Consider the following 18,087-nt stretch of genomic DNA (forward strand, 5'->3'; position numbering starts at 1 on the left):
ACTCCAGCATTGGGCCTCTGACCCTCAAGTGTTGGGAGAATTAAGATATGGGAAGCTCTGGGTCCAAGGAGAATTATTCGTGCCTGATGTTCAGCTGACTCCATTACCCATCAAATACCCCGATGGATGCCTTTCAGGGCTATTGTTATAAACCCACGCTATTTTTGTTAGCTTTCTGTGATGATGAAGCATGCCAACCCCACAGCAGGACATCTGCACGTCTGCCACTCAGGATTCTCCTCCCTGGGCTCACAGAGGCATATTGGTTCTAACTTCCCAAGTCCCTACATTAGAGGCTGCCTAAAGTTCTACCACCATCTACATGTTGACAGTTTTTATTCTTTTAATTATAAGAGTGAAGCACAACTTTTGAAAAATTCAAACTCTATAGAAGTGTACAGAGAAAAAGATAAACACTGTATATTAACACAGGCACATGGAATCTAGAAAAACGGTACAGATGAATGCATCTACAGGGCAAGACTAGAGAGGCAGACATAGAAAAATGGATGGGTGGACATGGGCAGGGACAGGGGAAGAAATGAACGGGGAGACTGGGACTGAGGTACGTACACTGCCGTGTGTGAAACAGGTAGCTAGGAGGAAGCTGCTGTCGAGTGCAGGAAGCTCAGCTTGGTGCTCTGGTGACCTGAATGAGAGGGGGTGGGGGGCAAGGGGGAGGGAGGTCCAGAAAGGAAGGTATGTATGTATACATGGAGCAGATTCATTTTGTTGGACAGCAGAAACCAACATAACACTGTAAGGCAATTTTAATTCAATAAAAAAAGAGGTAAAAACTAGAGCAAACCCAATAATACTGCAAAAAAGAAAAGAAAAATAAAAAGATACATTTCTCTTGTTCTTCCCTCCAGAGAAAGGTGTTACTCTTCCTTCAGAATCCCCTGCTTCTCAAACCTACTCTTGAAGAGGAAGACGTTGTAAACAGCTTGGTGCATAAACCTGCAGATGTTTGATGTTGTAAGTGCAAACACACACACCTGCACACATAAACACACACACACTATTGTTCATATTGTTTTATAGCGCATTCTGCTCTTAACTTTTTTTTATTAATTTACTCAGCATCTTTCTGTGAGTGTGCATACACATTTTCCAAAAAGTCTAGGAATATCTTAAAAAAATTGTATGGAATTAATTATAAAGCACACAAACCATGGTGAGGTCACGGTAAATGCACTAAGCTAAATGGGAGCAAAAGGCCCAGGGATATTGGTCCATTAGAAGGAAGCAGAGCTGGGAAGAACATAGGCCGATATAATTTCCAGTTTCATTTGCTTATTCAAATTAAAGTCACATGGGTAACGCTCTCCAAACATTGCCTGGTGTTTGCTTTTGGTGGTAAAATGAAAATAGGCAGGCTTAGGCTGATTGTTATAATACTTAACCATGTCCCTCAACTCTCCTGAGGTTTTCTTTCTCCACTCGAAAATGACTAGATTAGAGTCAACGATACCTATGATTCTTTCCATTTCTGATTAGCACTTTACTTTCCTTGGGGGAAAAAAAAAACCTTAAGAATTTAGTTAGGTATAATGTAGTCTTTGTTTCAAGGCTCACAGTTGTTTTTGTCCATTTCCCAAAAGCAGTTCACTAGGCTGGTTACACAGGTCATATTACCTTACCATTTTAAAAAGCTTATAATAACACCAACATTCTAAGTATATAAAGGGTTTTCACACACCTTACCATATCTGATTTTCACATTCACTGACATAGATTGAGTAGATATTAATTCTCATTTTATAGACTAAGATTTAAGTTCAGAGAAAACTTGCAGAAACCTGACTACTGCCTACATTTCCTGTGGCATTGATGGTTGAATAGTCAATCTGGACGGAGTCATTATCTTGCTCCCATTTGAGAATTTTATGTGTGGCATGTTTGTAATAATAAGGAAGGAATAATATTTGATGCTCATAATACAGGAAATAGGTTTAAATTCACTGAGGAGGACTCTCACCATGGATGACCATAAGGAATCTTTAGGAGCATCACTAAAGACATCTCTGATCCCCTGGAACTCTGAGTTCCTACTCTAGACTCTTCAGGTCCAAAGGCCCTCTTTCAGTTCTCCTTGCTCTTCAGGTTTCTTGGAGCTTTTTACTTTGCATTTCTTCATCCTGGAATGTGCTTCCACTCCCTGTCTGTCAAACCTCTACTGATCTTTCAAGCTCAAGTGTTCCTTGCTCTGTGAATTATTTGCTCAGTATCAGTCCTCCAATCTCTCTGCTCTGCAACCTTTAACATCTCCATAACACTAACCATCTCCTTTCTGTCTAACCTTAACTACAGGCTTCTTCTTCTTTTTTTTTTTTTTAAGCACAGCATAGCACAGAAAAGTGAAAGTGAAGTCCCTCAGTCATGTCGGACTCTTTGCAACTCCATGGACTGTAGCCTATCAGACTCCTCTGTCCATGGACTTTTCTGGGCAAGAGAACTGAAATGGGCTGCCATTTCCTTCTCCAGGGGATCTTCTCATTCCAGGGATCAAAGCTGGGTCTTCTGCATTGCAGACAGACGCTTTACCATCTGAGCCACCAGGGAAGCCTCAGGCTTCTTAAAAATAAAACAAAATGCATGTTTTCACTTTTCTTTTCCCAGATATTAGGGACTGTGATGCAGAGGCTAGAAATATGTATTGAGTAAATTTGTTAATTTTATGGGATATTACCAAGTTGGGATTTTATCAAATTTTACTATTAATTTCTGTGTAATTTGTTGCAGGAATGTTCTCCTTTCCTTACTCATACTTATTATTTTATCATTATTATTTTTAACAATTTGATACAATAACAAGCTTAAAGAAAAGTTGCAAGTACAGTACAGAGATTCCTCTCCTCCACCCATCCATTTGAGTGTGTGTTGCTGCGCCCATGTTCCATTCTTTTGGAGTATTTCCTACATTTTGGGACCATTTTCTTGTTCTCAGGCATAGCAAAAGATTCTAGGTTTATCTTGGTCTTGGCCTGCTCAGTCCTGAAACCAACTCCTTTTCCTAAGGAGCTCTGATTCCTACTGGTGGGCATAGTTTTTAGAAGCGAAGCTCAGGGCCTTGGGTCTGCTTATTGTTATTAGGGCATCACCATTTCCAGCCCCTCCTGATGGACAGAGCTAGGGATTATTTACAACAATATCTGTTTTGATTTGTTTATATACTGAAAACCACAAATTAACGCTGACATCTCCAACACCTCATCATGGGCTCATCCTAGTTTTCTCCATCTTGATGTTTGCAAGTTCCTTCTCTGATAGTGAGAAAACTGGTTGCTATTATCTTTAATATATTTATTTAATGGATTTCTTTTTACATAACTAATCTATTTGAGATGCTATCTCTTTCTCCCCTGAATCCCTCCTTCTTGGATTCTCCTTCCACAATTCTGAAATTCCAAATTTCAAAATGGGAGGTGGGTTTCCACATGTACCCAGTTCATTCTCAGACACCACTGTGTCCTCCAATTCAATTCCATGCTAACACTATCTACCTAGAGAGAGTGTCAGAACCCACAGTTTAAGGCTCAGTCTTACAAGACAAGACAGTCACCCCACCCATGTCAATCACAAAGTTCAGGTTGTCACCTGTACTTCTGATAAACTGGTTATAGATCAGAGGTTCTAATGAGTCATAGAACTCAAGAGAACATTTTGCCTACCTCATCCCCAGTTTCTGGAGAAGGAAATGGTAACCCACTCCAGTATTCTTGCCTGGAAAATTCCATGGACAGAGGAGGCTGGCAGGCTACAGTCCATGGGGTTGCAAAAGGTTGGCTAACAACTGACACTTAACACATCCCCCATTTATTACAAAAAGTAACTCAGGAACAGCCTGATGGAAGAGATGCATGGGATAAGGTCTGTGGAAAGTGGGTGGAGCTTCTTCCCTCTCTGAATGCACCACTCTTCGTCAATCTTCTCGTGTTTAACAACCTGCAGTCTCTCTCAATCCAATCCTTTGGATTTTTACAAAGGCTTCTTTACATAGGCATGATTGATTTAACCACTTATTATTAGTGACTGAGTCAACCTCCAGCTGCTCTCCTCTCCCAAGAAGTTAAGTGGGTGAAATTGAAATTTCAAACCCTCTCATCACATGGCTGGTTTTCCTCATCCTTAGGTGGGGTCCAAAAGTCACCTTTTTAACATTTGCATCACCTAGGAAATTCCAAGGGTTTTAGGAGCTTGGTGCCAAAAACAGAAATGAAGACAAATATGTTTTTCTTATTATACATCATGTCAAGGCTGTATATTATCACCTTGCTTATTTACTTATATGCAGAGTACATCATGCAAAATGCCAGGCTGGAAGAAGCACAAGCTGGAATCTAGATTGCAGGGAGAAATATTAATAACCTCAGACAGATGTGCAGATGACACCACCCTTATGGCAGAAAGCAAAGAGGAACTAAAGAGCCTCTTGATGAAAGTGAAAGAGGAGAGTGAAAAAGCTGGCTTAAAACTCAACATTCAAAAATCTAAGATCATGGCATCTGGTCCCATCACTTCATGGCAAATAGATGGGGAAACAATGGAAACAGTGATAGACTTTCTTTTCTTGGGCTCCAAAATCACTGCAGATGTTGATTGCAGCCATGAAATTAAAAGACGCTTGGTCCTTGGAAGAAAAGCTATAACCAGCCTAGACAGCATATTAAAAAGCATAGACATTACTTTACCAACAAAAGTCTGTCTAGTCAAAGCTATGGCTTTTCCAGTGATCATGTATTGATGTGAGAGTTGGACTATAAAGAAAGCTGAGCACCAAAGAATTGATGCTTTTGAATGGTGGTGCTGGAGAAGACTCTTGTGAGTCCCTTGGACTGCAAAGAGATCAAACCAGTCAATCGTAAAGGAAATCAGTCCTGAGTATTCAATGGATGGTCTGATGCTGAAGCTGAAGCTCCAACACTTTGGCCACCTGATGCGAAGAACTGACTCACTGGAAAAGACCAATGAGGAAAGATAGAAGGCAGGAGGAGAAGGGGACAACAGAGTATAAGATGGTTGGATGGCATCACCAACTCAATGGACATGAGTTTGGGCAAGCTCTGGGAGTTGGTGATGGACAGGGAAGCCTGGTGTGCTGCAGTCCATGGTGTCTTAAAGAGTTGCACATGACTGAGTGACTGAACTGAGTATAATCACACTATCACGTCTCCCACGTCAGGCTGCCCTCTTCACTGCACAGACCCTGGTACCCTGGTGCGGCTGCTTGGCAGGTCTCCCTCCTCACCCTTGTCCACCTCAGCCATTCTGTGCAGGAATGCCCTCCTCACGCACCCAGGCTCTGACTCTACACTCGGCAGCTTCTCTTTCTCTGACTCTGACCAAGGGTGCTGTCTAACTCTTGCTCTGATCTTGATACCTCACACCATGCCACTGCGTTTTGTCAAAGCCCTCCTTTCCAGCTTGGACTCTGATGAGTCATACTGGAAAGGATGCTGCACTCATCATATTTGGGTGCTGACATACTGTGTGGGGGTACTTGAATGTGCTCTTACCACCTTAGGAAGGCATCCTCTGATTTCGAGTTTCCTTCCCCAATCCTGACACCTTGTCACCCTGCTTGGGCTCTGAATGCACACGCTGAATTTCCCTCCCACTTGGTTGCCCTTCTTCCCTTGTTTGAGTTCCAACACTCTTCTTTGGGCCACTGTGACTCCCCTCCATACAGATATTATTTATTGTGCTATGCTCCTGAGGATGACTTCTTTAGGACTGGAAGAGAGAAGAAGAGAAAGTGAAAGTGAAGTTGCTCAGTCCGTGTCCGACTCTTTGCGACCCTCCGTCCATGAGATTTCCCAGGCAGAAGTACTTGAGTGGGTTGCCAATTCCTTCTCCAGAAGAACAGAAAGGAGGGGAAAGAAAGAAAAGGACATACCATTTCCCAGGTTTGCTCATTAGTCCTTCTAGAGGGAAATGAATGCATGGAAAAGTTTAAAAGTGGTCAATGTGCTTCTTCGGCAATAGTCACAAAAGATTTGGACTAAGAAAAATTTAGTAAGATTTTAAGTTAGATGCCCTTTTCATTGGAGAATGGAACTTTTATTTCTCTTCTAGGTGTTTCATGTCCCCTCTGATAGATGACTTCTAAATTAGACATTTAGAAATGAAAAAGCTGGAGTGAGTATTTGTGCTTCTAGCCCAATTTTAGTGTTTCATAGATGAGGGAACTGAGACCCGGTGAGGTCAAATGGGGCTTCCCTGGTCGCTCAGATGGTAAAAAATCTGCCTACAATGCCAGAGACTTGGGTTTGATCCCTGGGTTAGGAAGATCCTCTGGAGCAGGAAATGGCAACCGACTCTTGTATTCTTGCCTGGAGAATTCCATGGACTGAAGAGCGTCAAATGACTCTCCCAGGTTTCGCAGACAATTTTCTACATCCTGGCCAGTGTTCTTGGCACTCTCTCTTCATTATTATCATTTAAAATTATTTGAGCTTTACAGCACATTTCTGAGAAAAATTAGTTTTTACATTATACTTTATATTTTAAGGAAGTTTTTTTCTTCAATAATGATATTGTTGATATAATGCTATATTTTAGGCCCTAAAACATTAAGTAGTATTTTGGTGACTTTATTTCATTAGATCTAGAAATTAGCCTCACCAATTTGATTGTTAGTAACATTTTTTGAATACTCTCTTTTATAGCATGCTTACATTATGTTAACTGTTTTTGATAAAGATGCCAAGCAGGTTGATTATTTATTTTACTATTTATCATCATGTAAGACTGATGGTCTAGCAAAATGTATATCAGTTCAGTTCAGTTCAGTTGCTCAGTTGTGTCCAACTCTTTGTGACCCCATGGACCACAGCATGCCAGACTTCTCTGTCCATCACCAACTCCTGGAGTTTACTCAAACTTGGTGATGCCATCCAACCATCTCATCCTCTGTTGTCCCCTTCTCCTCCCACCTTCAATCTTTCCCAGCATCAGAGTCTTTTCCAATGAGTCAGTTCTTCGCATCAGGTGGCCAGAGTATTGGAGTTCCAGCTTCAACGTCAGTTCTTCCAATGTATATTCAGGACTGATTTCTTTTAGGATGGACTGGTTGGATCTTCTTGCAGTCCAAGGGACTCTTAAGAGTCTTCTCCAACATCACAGTTCAAAAGCATCAATTCTTCCGCGCTCAGCTTTCTTCACAGTCCAGCTCTCACATCCATACATGACTACTGGAAAAACCATAGCCTTGACCAGACAGACCTTTGTTGGCAAAGTAATGTCTCTGCTTTTTAATGTTGTCTCGGTTGGTCATAACTTTTCTTCCAAGGAGCAAGCGTCTTTTAATTTCATGGCTGCAGTCACCATATGCAGCGATTTTGGAGCCCCCCAAAATAAAGTCTGCCACTGTTTCCATTGTTTCCCCATCTATTTGCCATGAAATGATGGGAGCAGATGCCATGATCTTAGTTTTCTGGACATTGAGTTTTAAGCCAACTTTTTCACTCTCCTCTTTCACTTCCATCAAGAGGCTCTTTAGTTCTTCTTTGCTTTCTGCTATAAGGTGGTGTCATCTGCATAGGTGGGGTTATTGATATTTCTCCCGGCAATCTTGATTCTAGATTGTGCGTCATCCAGCCCCATCCAAGCAAAATGTATATATATATATATATATATATATATATATAGAGAGAGAGAGAGAGAGAGAGAGAGCCAAATAGCTGATGAATAAAAATTTATTTTAAAAATTCACAATATAAAATTTGTATTACTTGAAACCCATTCACATTTGTGGAAAGTTCAACATCTTATCAATGTTGCAGTTCGAGTAGGAATGAACAACTTGCTGGGTTTAGGTGAATCATTTAGAACATTCACTGATTTCCAAGAATCACCTTGAGTTATTGGGGTCAAAAGGAAAAACGGGCAACAAACTATATGTAAGGATCCAAGAAAAATCTTGAAGTGTCCCCATCAGTTGTGTAATTTAAGAACTTAAGTGTAATATGAACCTACTTCAGGCCTTGGTGAAATATTTGGCCTTTGGCACCAATGTAATTCTGTAAATTAGTAACAGCAAACACACAGGTTTCACAATTGGAAGGGACACACCATAAAGATCATTTGGTTGCTATTCCTCCAAGGAAGGAATCCTACTACATACCCATGAGTTTGAATCACTTTCAATCATGCGGAAATCACTACCTCCCAAAGCAGTTGTGCCTTATTTTCTGCAGAAATCTTCCTCTTGGTAACTTTTTCCTCTTACTGCTGCCTTCCCGTGCTCTGTGGTTAGAACACAGGCAGACCTTCTTCGTGGGCTTCCCTGGTGGCTCAGTGGTAAAGAATATGCTTGCAAAGCAGGAGATGCAGTTCTGGTCCCTGGGGAAGATCCCCTGGAACAGGCAATGGCAACCTATTCAGTACTCTTGCCTGGGAAGCCCAGGGATAGAGGAGCCTGGTGGGCTACAGTCCATGGGGTCACAAAAGAGTTGGACACAACTTTAGTGACTAAACAACAACAAAATTTTCTCCATAGGGACAGTCCTGCAGATATGTCCCCCTAGATCCTCATCCTTCTGGAATTTTCTCTCCATGTCTCTTTCTTCCACCATCTAAGTTCCTCGTGGGAAATGAGATTGCCTGCCCCTTGTCTGGATTTAGTGCCTCTTTTAAAATGTGCAGTTTTAGGAAGCCGTGCACTCTCCCCCGTGAAATACAAGAACAGCACTCTGAATTCCTCTTTCCGTCTTTCTGTCACAGTGAATCGTGGTTTCAGTTTATTTCTGGACAGTGGTAGCTACCAGAAACAACCTTTGCCCTCAAACATCGCGTTCACTTTGCACAAACTTGTTGACCTTACACCTAAGTCGGGTTTTCTTGAACTCTCATCTGAACAAACAAACAATTCACTCTGATCTGCGGATATCCCGTGCGGCGTCAGGAAGGGCCGGGTAGAGCAGTGCCGGCTCTGAGCTCGCCACCGCCGCTCCAGATTGGGTTTCCTTTTTCTCTTGACTTTAAGAAGTAAGACAAAAAAGCAATTCCGGCTAATCTCTTAGAAAATGCTGAGGGTTCCAGGCTCCATTTCAGGAAGCTGGTTTCAACAAGGTAACAAAGAGACCACCAAGGTCAGAAAGGAGGCGAGAGAGATCGACCAGGAGGTGGCATTCAGGTAACTCCCCGAGGGTGAGGGTGGGGAGCCGGCGCCGCTGCGGGTAGGAGCGCGCCCCGCCCGCCAAGAGGCGAGGGCAGCCGCTGTGCGCCCCAGCGTGGACGCGCGCGGGAGTCCAGGCCGGCGACCGTGTCACCACGTGCTGCGGGGAGGCGGGGACAGGGCCCTCCTCCTCCGGTTATTTGTAAAGAGCGCGGGGCCGGAGCTCAGAGTTTTTACATCGGACTCGCCTGGGATAGTCTTGAGAGAGGGGGAGGGAGGGTGTGGAGGAAAGAAAGGAGAGAGAGAGAGACTGACTTACGTGGACAAAAACAGACGCCGAAATACGCAGGCGAGGTGAGAGGTTAGCAGGTCAGCTCACCTACTTCTCTGCTTGCCAAGGAAGATCTGGGAGATCTGGGAGAGGGAGGGTCCCGTTTAGACGGTCAAACCCCAGGACTCCGAAGGGGCCATTTCCTGCAGCTGCCTGGGGACTGCACGCCTCACCCCTTCTAAGTTTGCAGATGGAATTAATCAGAAAGAAAGGAAGGGAAGGTGGGGTTCTGTCGCCACAGTAGTTTTCTTCCTAAAAAGTGACGGGCTTTAGATCCGGAAGGAGCATGTGTCATCACACTGCAAGCTAATCCTGACGTCTGCAAACTCCGCTCCGGAGCAGTTGGCCCCAAGCCCGGCGGGGCGTCCGAGGGCTCCGGCCTCGCAGTGCTCCCGAGGCCGACCGGCGGGTAGCCAGGTGGCCTTTATCTCTGTCCCCCTTTGTCCTTTTTATCTCAGGCTCTCCAGGAGGCCCGGGGGCCCGTCTGTCTATCGCTCCCACCCCCCGGGCTGCACCGCCACTTCAATGCCCGGCAGGTCGCGGGCTGCTGCTATTTCGAAGGCGCCGGAGGACCAGGTGCGCCCCGCGCCGCCGCTGACCCGGACCGGCGCCGACGCCTGACTGGCGTCCTTGGGCACCGACGCGGCTGCGCCCGGCACGTCCCTGTGCGCTCCAGTCCGTTTTGGGCCCTTGAGGGGCAACCGCGGCCAGGATGGCCCCGGGTCGAGCGGTGGCTGGGCTCCTGCTGTTGGCGGCCGCTGGCCTCGGAGGGGAGGCGGAGGTGCCCGGGCTCGCCTTCAGCGAGGATGTGCTGAGCTTGTTCGGCGCCAACCGGAGCCTGTCGGCGGCGCAGCTCGGGCGCCTGTTGGAGCGTCTGGGAACCGCCCCCGTGGAGGGCGCCCCCGAGCCGGGACAGCTGCACTTCAACCAGGTAGGGCCGGGCCGGGCCGCCCTTCCCCAAACGCCGGGGTGTCCGGAGACGTCCACTGGTACTTGAACGTTGATTAAAGGGGACAAGCGCAGGAGAAAGAACTTGGTTTTGTCTCTCAAGTGTGAGGCGGGTCCTGTTTTTTAACTGGATCTGACTTTCTCGCCGAGGTTAAAGGGCTGGCGGTGACAAGGCAACCAGAAACTGCAGTTTTATGCCCGATGAGTTGAGCCGTCGGATGCTTGTGGTTATAAGATTTTATGCAAAAGTTTATTAAGTAGTTGAGTGCGGGAAGCACCTTGAGAGATGCGTTTGAGATAGGAATGGAGTACTGAAGTCTTCCTGGCAGAGATAGTGGCTTACAGGCACCCCCGTTAACAGCTGCTTGGTGGGTAACTGCTGCTAGCAAGGTATAATGTAGTTCTGTCTTTCTCCTGTAAGTTACAGGAGGTACTTAGGGCTGAAGGGCTTATTTGTATAGAGACCAGGAAGCTGAGGGGGCCCTGAGACCAAGATCACACATCAACTGGTGATGAAACTGGGTTTAAAGCCATAGTTTTTATTCATCTATCAGGTCAAAGGTTTGGTTCTAATATTCATTCATTCATTCATTCATTCATTCAAACAAAAAGAAAAAAACCAAAACCTATCTTAGTACAGATACACAGCATTATTTAGGCGTTTGGTAATTCCTAAGATTTAAGGATCACCCTAAGTTACCTAGGCGCAGTTAAGACCATACCTTGTCAGTAAACTTCAAAAAGGGTATTAGAGATTCTTCGTTATTTCCATAATAAATAGCTTATGATTATTTCTTAAAATTGTGAAATAAGCAAAGTGTGCTTTTAGCATCATTCCCAAAAATCCCCTCTCCTTTTTAAAACCCTGTTAACTCAGTGCTTTGATTGTCCACCCCCCACCCCCCGCCACCCTTCTGCTGTGGTTCCAGTGATAACTGATGATGAATGGCAGTATTCAGTACTTTCCGTATTGTTTGTCACTTCTGGGTGATGTTAGTTTGTGTTACAAAAAGTTTTGTGGTCCAAAATGTTTGGGAATGTTAAAAAATGTTTGGGAATGTTATACTGTTACTCTACTCTTGATAATCTAGTTTCCCAATGTATCTGGCCTTCGATTACAATTAGGGAAATTTTAATCAGATAGTGAAGTGAAAGTCGCTCAGTCGTGTCTTTGTGACCCCATGGACTATACAGTTCATGGAATTCTCCAGGCCAGAATACTGGAGTGGGTGGTGGTGGTGGTTTAGTTGCTAAGTCGTGTCCGACTCTTGTGACCCTATGGACTGTAGCCCAGCAGGCTTCTCTGTCCATGGGATTCTCCAGGCAAGAATAAATACAGGAGTGGGTAGCCCTTCCCTTCTCCAGGGGATCTTCCCACTCAGGGATCGAACCTAGGTCTCCCACATTGCTGGCAGATTCTTTACCACCAGGGAGGCCCCTTTAACCAGATACATTTTTTGTTGATAACCTTATAGTTTGGCATTCATTTTGTTAGAAATATCTTACCTCAATTAAAACGTGCAGTACATAAGAAGTATAAGATTCTAATGCCATGAGGTAACAGAGTGCGAGGGTTTTATGGTCCTTTTATACAAGTTCTTTAGTAAACTGTCTTTCCGATTCTTGCATGGCATTACATGCCAGAATGTAATGGCTAAGAAATGATACATTGGAAAAGCTGAAATGACTTCATATTATATTGATGTTTTAGGAAATAAGGCAAACAATTAACTTCATAAGTATTTTCCATCTAGTTGCAGCCTCTTCAATCAAGGGAAACAGCTGAGCTGACTAAAGCATTTCTAGATAGGAGCTGGAGTGGTCGGTCATCTGCTTGGAAAGACGCCTGGGGACTTGACTTGCAGCTGCATATCTGTAGGCTACACATTGTTTTGACTTAAATTATCTCCTTATCTTGCAGTGTTTGAAGGTGCTGATGAATTATAAAGGTACAAAAGACCCCTGAGCCACACCCTGGCAAAGACAGTGGAAAATATACCTAAATAATTTAGGAAGTTGCTTAAGTTTGTTAGCAATATGATTCCCAGTTTATGAGTAAGTAGGTACCTCAATAGGTAAATTATAATATAGGTAAATTATACAACAACATTATGTATGTTGACACCTTGTATTTCATTCTTCTGTTTGCATATTTAACTACCCTCATTATGGCTTCTGTGGACATCAAAAAGAGATGAGAAATAGCCCCTAATTACTTTGGAAACAAAGGGAAGCCAAGGAAAATTTATCACTTGATCAGACCTAGCAAACATCTGTTTGATGTTCTAAAAAAGTTCTACTGATAACAACCATCATCAGTTAATGATCAGTTAAATGAAATGCCATTCCAGAAGAATCTGTTAATTTGCTGTCATTTACATCTGCTCCAGCAGGAGAATATCCAGTTTGGAGCAAAATTTAGGGCTGTTAATATCTCCATACCGTAAAGAAGGTAACTTCAGTTTCCTCACCTGCAACAAAGTAGAATAATAATATATGTGGAAAACATGATTTTCTGACTTTGAAGACAGTTGAAAAGATATAATTTATTTCTTTGGACCAGGGATTTATTGAATCTTGTATGAGATCTATTTACAAATGACATTGTTTCTTTGGATGAGAGCTTAAGCCAGTTTTTCCGCAGAGTGCTAAATATTTAAACAGTTCTGGAAGGTTTTCTAATATTTTTTCAGTATCCCTAAATACTATTAGGAGGAGAAAATGGCACCCTACTCCAGTACTCTTGCCTGGAAAATCCCATGGATGGAGGAGAGTGGTAGGCTACAGTCCACAGGGTCTCGAAGTCAGACACGACTGAGCGACTTCACTTTCACGTTTCACTTTCATGCATTGGAGAAGGAACTGGTAACCCCACTCCATTGTTTTTGCCTGGAGAATCCCAAGGACATCGGAGCCTGGCGGGCTGCCGTCTATGGGGTTGCACAGAGTCGGACACAACTAAAGTGACTTAGCAGCAGCAGCAGCAAGTACTATTAAATTAGCTTGTCGCTTTGGGAGATCAAAGTGACCTGAGTTCAAACTGGAGACAATAGAATGATTGAGTTTACTGTTTTGCTTCTTATGGTTTCTGAGGGTACAAAGAGCAGGTAGAAGAAGTAGGCCAAACTATTGAGAGGAAGGAGCTCTTTTATCTAAATGGGTCTCTGGGGCCTAAGACAAAGTGTAGGTCTGCTCTATCTGAGGGAGTTTCTAGAATACAAAGGGATCGCTTCTTGGCCTTTTGGTTAAGAAGTGTAGAATACAAAGGGAAGCCCCAACTGAGTGAATACCCTGGGTGATTAATTGAGGGGATTTAAGAATGGGCTCAGTGCCACCTTTTGTTTGTTCTGATAGTCCTTTCTCATTCTCCAAGTGGTCTTTCTCTTCATTTCTCCTTCAAAACCCCTCATTTCTAAATTATCACACTCAGCTGCAGGAAATGTTTCTATTTAAATCAGTCTCCTGGGAAGGGTTAGTGGGGGTGATGGGGGTGTGGGTGTGGGTGTGGCAGGTTGGCCTTTGAGGCAGCCTTTGTTTCCCACCATCTCTCAGCCTTTGACTTTTGCTTCTCTCTCCTAACCAGTTTTTCATTTGATACAAATCTTGCAGCATAGCTCCTGCATCCTTTTTTTTTTCATTCACAGGTTGTTTTAAAACATCTTTCAATTCATAGTCAATCTTCATAAAGCAATACCTGGAGTATGCCTCTCTTCTTTCAGTTCTCCTCCATGAATTCTCTTGGCTGGTGAAGTCTAAATCTGGAGTCTGGCATTTGAGGCTCTGCACAGCAAGGTTAACCCTGAGATACCAACCTAACCTGCCCAGACCTAGCACTCACTACATTAAACTAGTTACTCTTCTACAACTTCACCGTATATTTTTATTCAAGCACTTTTTACCTCATTATCTTCCTTGCACCCTTTCCTGTTCCCAGCTGGGTTGTCCTTCATTTCCTTGAATTACCCTCTCAAAATCTTACACTTTTAAAAACCCAGCTACACTCTTCCATAAAATATTTCTAGGACTTCACAGCCACTGCTGATTTGCCGATTTCTCTTTTTGTGAATTCTTGAAATTTTTTCATGATGCTGATGAGACAGCTATTCATGTGTTCTGGAAATATTTTGAATAACTACTATACTCTAATTAGAGTGGTCTTTTAAAAGTACAGACCTAACCCTACTGCTCAGTTAAATACCTTCAAGACAAACTTTGAACACTTAAAAGTGGCTTAAGTCTTTTTATGATCTGGTTCCTGTATATTTCCCAAGTCTTATCCTTTGCTACCTCTCCAGTCTTCATAGACTGCTAGTAGTTCCTGGTTCTGCATTCACATTTGCTTATGCTTTAGGTATCAGTTTAGATATCACTTCTTCCAAGAAGCCTTTCGTAGCCTGTTCAGGGGTTTAGTAGAAGCCCCTATATTAACTGGTGCCTCTGCAATCATAACATATATTGAAATTGTAGTATAATATGTAAATAATTTTTATATATTTTAATTTTCTGTTCACATGGTTGAATGTCCTCCCCTCCTCTGATATGATTTTGAATAAATTAAAGGGAATGATCTGACTCATCTCTTCAGGGGCTGGTGTAATGCCTGGTACACAATACATATTCATTATATGTGTATGTATATATATATATAATATATATATGTATATTATATATATATACACATTTCTTTTTTAGCTGAGCCAGGTGGGGTCTTAGTTCCCTGACCAGGGATTGAACCTGGGCCCTCAGCAGTGAAAGTTCCATGTCCTAAACACTGGACCGCCATGGAATTTCCTGTTATATATATTTTTGAATGAATGAGTGAAGGTTGCTTAATATGAGTAAGGCAGTTTGAGCCCGCCAGAGAAGGCAATGGCACCCCACTCGTACTCTTGCCTGGGGAAAATCCCATGGACGGAGGAGCCTGGTGGGCTGCAGTCCATGGGGTCGCTAAGAGTCGGGCACGATTGAGCGACTTCCCTTTCACTTTTCACTTTCATGCACTGGAGAAGGAAATGGCAACCCACTCCAGTGTTCTTGCCTGGAGAATCCCAGGGACGGGGGAGCCTGGTGAGCTGCCGTCTATGGGGTCGCACAGAGTTGGACACTACTGAAGCGACTTAGCAGCAGCAGCAGCAGCAGCAGTTTGAGCCCGCACATGACTTTAGTTTCTAGATAGATGTATGACATAATGCACGTATGACTATAATGTATAATAGAATGATATATTTGATTAAAGAATTTTAAACAAAAGTGGAATGGGATCGGACTTGTGTTTTTAGAAAATTCTTCTGCATGAATATGTGGAATGTGTCAGAGTGGGTCAAGACAGGAGCTAAGGAGGAAATTGCAGTGGTTTGTAGGAGCTGTAATGATCGCTTGAACCTGGAGAGGCCGTCAGGAGGTAGCATAAAGGCTCTGCCTTCTCTTAGGAGAGCAACCATAACTGAGGAGTAGGAAAAAAGTCCCAAAGACAGGTATTTTCTACTGCAGCCTTTTGTCTGTACTGGTCATGCAACTGTTATTAGACCTTTCCTTTCATTAATTTATGGCCCAAGGATGCCAGAGGAAGAGACAGGGAGGTAACTGTTGGCTTATTTCAGTGGGGTCAGGCTGGTGGTTTGTAGCAAACACAGGAGTGTGTGTGTGTGGTTATTACATGCAATTTGTATGCATGGCTTGTTGTCGTTTATTGTACTTTTTCCTGGTATGCGAGCGGGTAACAGTGCATTAGATGAAGGACATGCTGAGAAGCACCGATTGTAGATGGATGAGAGAAAGCATCTGTTGTTGCCCTCTTTGTTTTTTGTTTGTTTGTTTTGTTTATGTTCTGAAAAATGATGGGATCAATGTCCTAGGAATGACTTTCAGGTGAAAAACTGTCTGGAATGGCAAGATGGAAGGGTGTGGTTGTGCTTACGTCTTTGGTGTCTTTTCCTTCAAGACAATGGGCTTACTCTGATTTATTATATCATTCTATTTAACTTGACTGTGTACAGTGTGATCATTGTTTCCAAAAGGTTTTGAGAAAGTGAGAGACATTCATAGCTCACTTGACCATGATGTCAAGAGCTTTAGTTTGCTCCCTTGCCAGGGATGATGGTAATCTATATGAGGAAATATCCTTCATTCTTTCCATATCTAACTCCCAAATTTGCATGTTCACCCACTACCCTAGGAGTCACATAGACCCTTGTGTATATAACATAAATAATTATATCTAAGGATTTATTGTTTTTTTTCTTTTTCTGTATGACATACTCTTAACCAATTTATTTGTATTAACACATTTCAAAATCACAACAATCCTATGATAATGATACCATTATTAACTTTACACAGGAGAAATATGTGGTTCCGAGAGATTATGTAACTCAACGAAAATCAAACAGTAAGTGGTAGAACCGCAGACAATCCTAAATCCTTTCGACTAAAAAAGATGTACAACTTGAGAGCTGCGAGTTAAGTTTTATTTGGAGCAAAATGAGGACTGCAACCGAGAAGACAACACCTCAGTTAGTTCTGGGAGACTGCTCCAAAGAGGCAGTGTGGGAAGGTCATTAGATAATATTTTGGTGAAGGAGGAGTTCAATGCAATTAAGCACTCGTTTTACAAAAGGTTTTCTGCTAGTTATTAGGAGCCGATGTCATCATGAAGGGATTTAGTACTTTTCTAGATAGGAGGTGATGCAAAGATTGGCTTATGAAATCAGTTCCTGAAAATATCTGACTATATTCCAGCAGAGTACCTGGAGCACAGAGTGCCTCATTCCAGCCTGAGCTTCCTCAGGGGGTGCTGAAGGTCAGCAGCTGCAGCAGCACAGAGTTCAACCTCTGCAGATGCAGACGGCAAATGTCCTCGTTGTTCAGCCGCTGGCAGTGCTCTTGGCAAGTGCCAGTTTGTAGTTGACAATACATAAAATAGTGACTTTTTTGAATTTTACTTTAGAAAATCATACTGTCTCTAGCCAGGGCAACTGTTACCTCAGATTTTGGTCTAACCATCAATTACTTATCTAGCTACATTGCTTAGTCACTTTAAGGGCAAAAAAATGATAATGATGATCGGTCCTTGTCCTCAGAGAGCTTTTAATCTAAGAAATAGATGGGAAGTTGTGGGAAATATGTAAGGCAAAAGTGCAGTAGTTAAATAATCACTGAAAGAAATATTACCAGACATATCACAAGACTGTGTGTGATTAATTGCCAAATGAACACTTTTGGTAGCATGCTGTAATTGTTGAAAAGAGTCAGGGAGCCTTTTGGGAAACACCTCATGAAGGAGTTACTAGTCAGTCAGTTCTCTTTTTTTTTTTTTTGGAGAATTTTGCTTGTTTGGTTTGGCTTTTAAAATACTTATTTGATGAACATCCGCTAGTACAAAAAGTCTGTGCTATTAATCACAAGATGGATTTTCCAGTGGGTTCCATGAATTCTCTAATAGAAGGAAAATTTATTTTATTTCTTTCTTATATGTTGAATTTTTCTTGGAGAAAATATTTTGGCAATAATAGTTCTCCTACTTCTGAGTCTCAAAGTTTTCCCGGAGAACAGCATATTAATCAACTTCTTTCTTCTGTGCATAGACTGTGGGTATGTCTAGTGTTAAATTTTTCAGTCTTGTTCTCACTTTTACTCCAGAAGAATTCTACCAATGAATTTACTCTCTCTTCTGGCAGTTTAGAGTATA

At 42.7% G+C, this 18,087-nt stretch overlaps 1 protein-coding gene across 2 annotated transcripts in view; it reads left to right on the plus strand.

Annotated features, from left to right (window-relative positions):
• The first annotated feature begins 9,243 nt into the window (after positions 1 to 9,243).
• SLC39A8 (solute carrier family 39 member 8) overlaps positions 9,244 to 18,087 on the plus strand; it is a 78,233-nt gene continuing 69,389 nt past the window's right edge. Inside the window, exons 1-2 of one of the 2 annotated variants that reach the window (XM_040237764.1) lie at positions 9,244 to 9,475; positions 9,911 to 10,383. In XM_040237764.1, coding sequence (XP_040093698.1) covers positions 10,165 to 10,383 — 219 coding nt within the window. In that variant the 5' untranslated portion in view covers positions 9,244 to 9,475; positions 9,911 to 10,164. Of the gene's footprint in view, positions 9,491 to 9,910; positions 10,384 to 18,087 lie in introns of both variants that reach the window. The other variant, XM_040237765.1, reaches the window with a different exon arrangement.

Source organism: Oryx dammah, unplaced genomic scaffold (assembly GCF_014754425.2).
Source record: "Oryx dammah isolate SB20612 unplaced genomic scaffold, SCBI_Odam_1.1 HiC_scaffold_3, whole genome shotgun sequence".
In the NCBI taxonomy this organism is placed as follows: Eukaryota; Metazoa; Chordata; class Mammalia; order Artiodactyla; family Bovidae; genus Oryx; species Oryx dammah.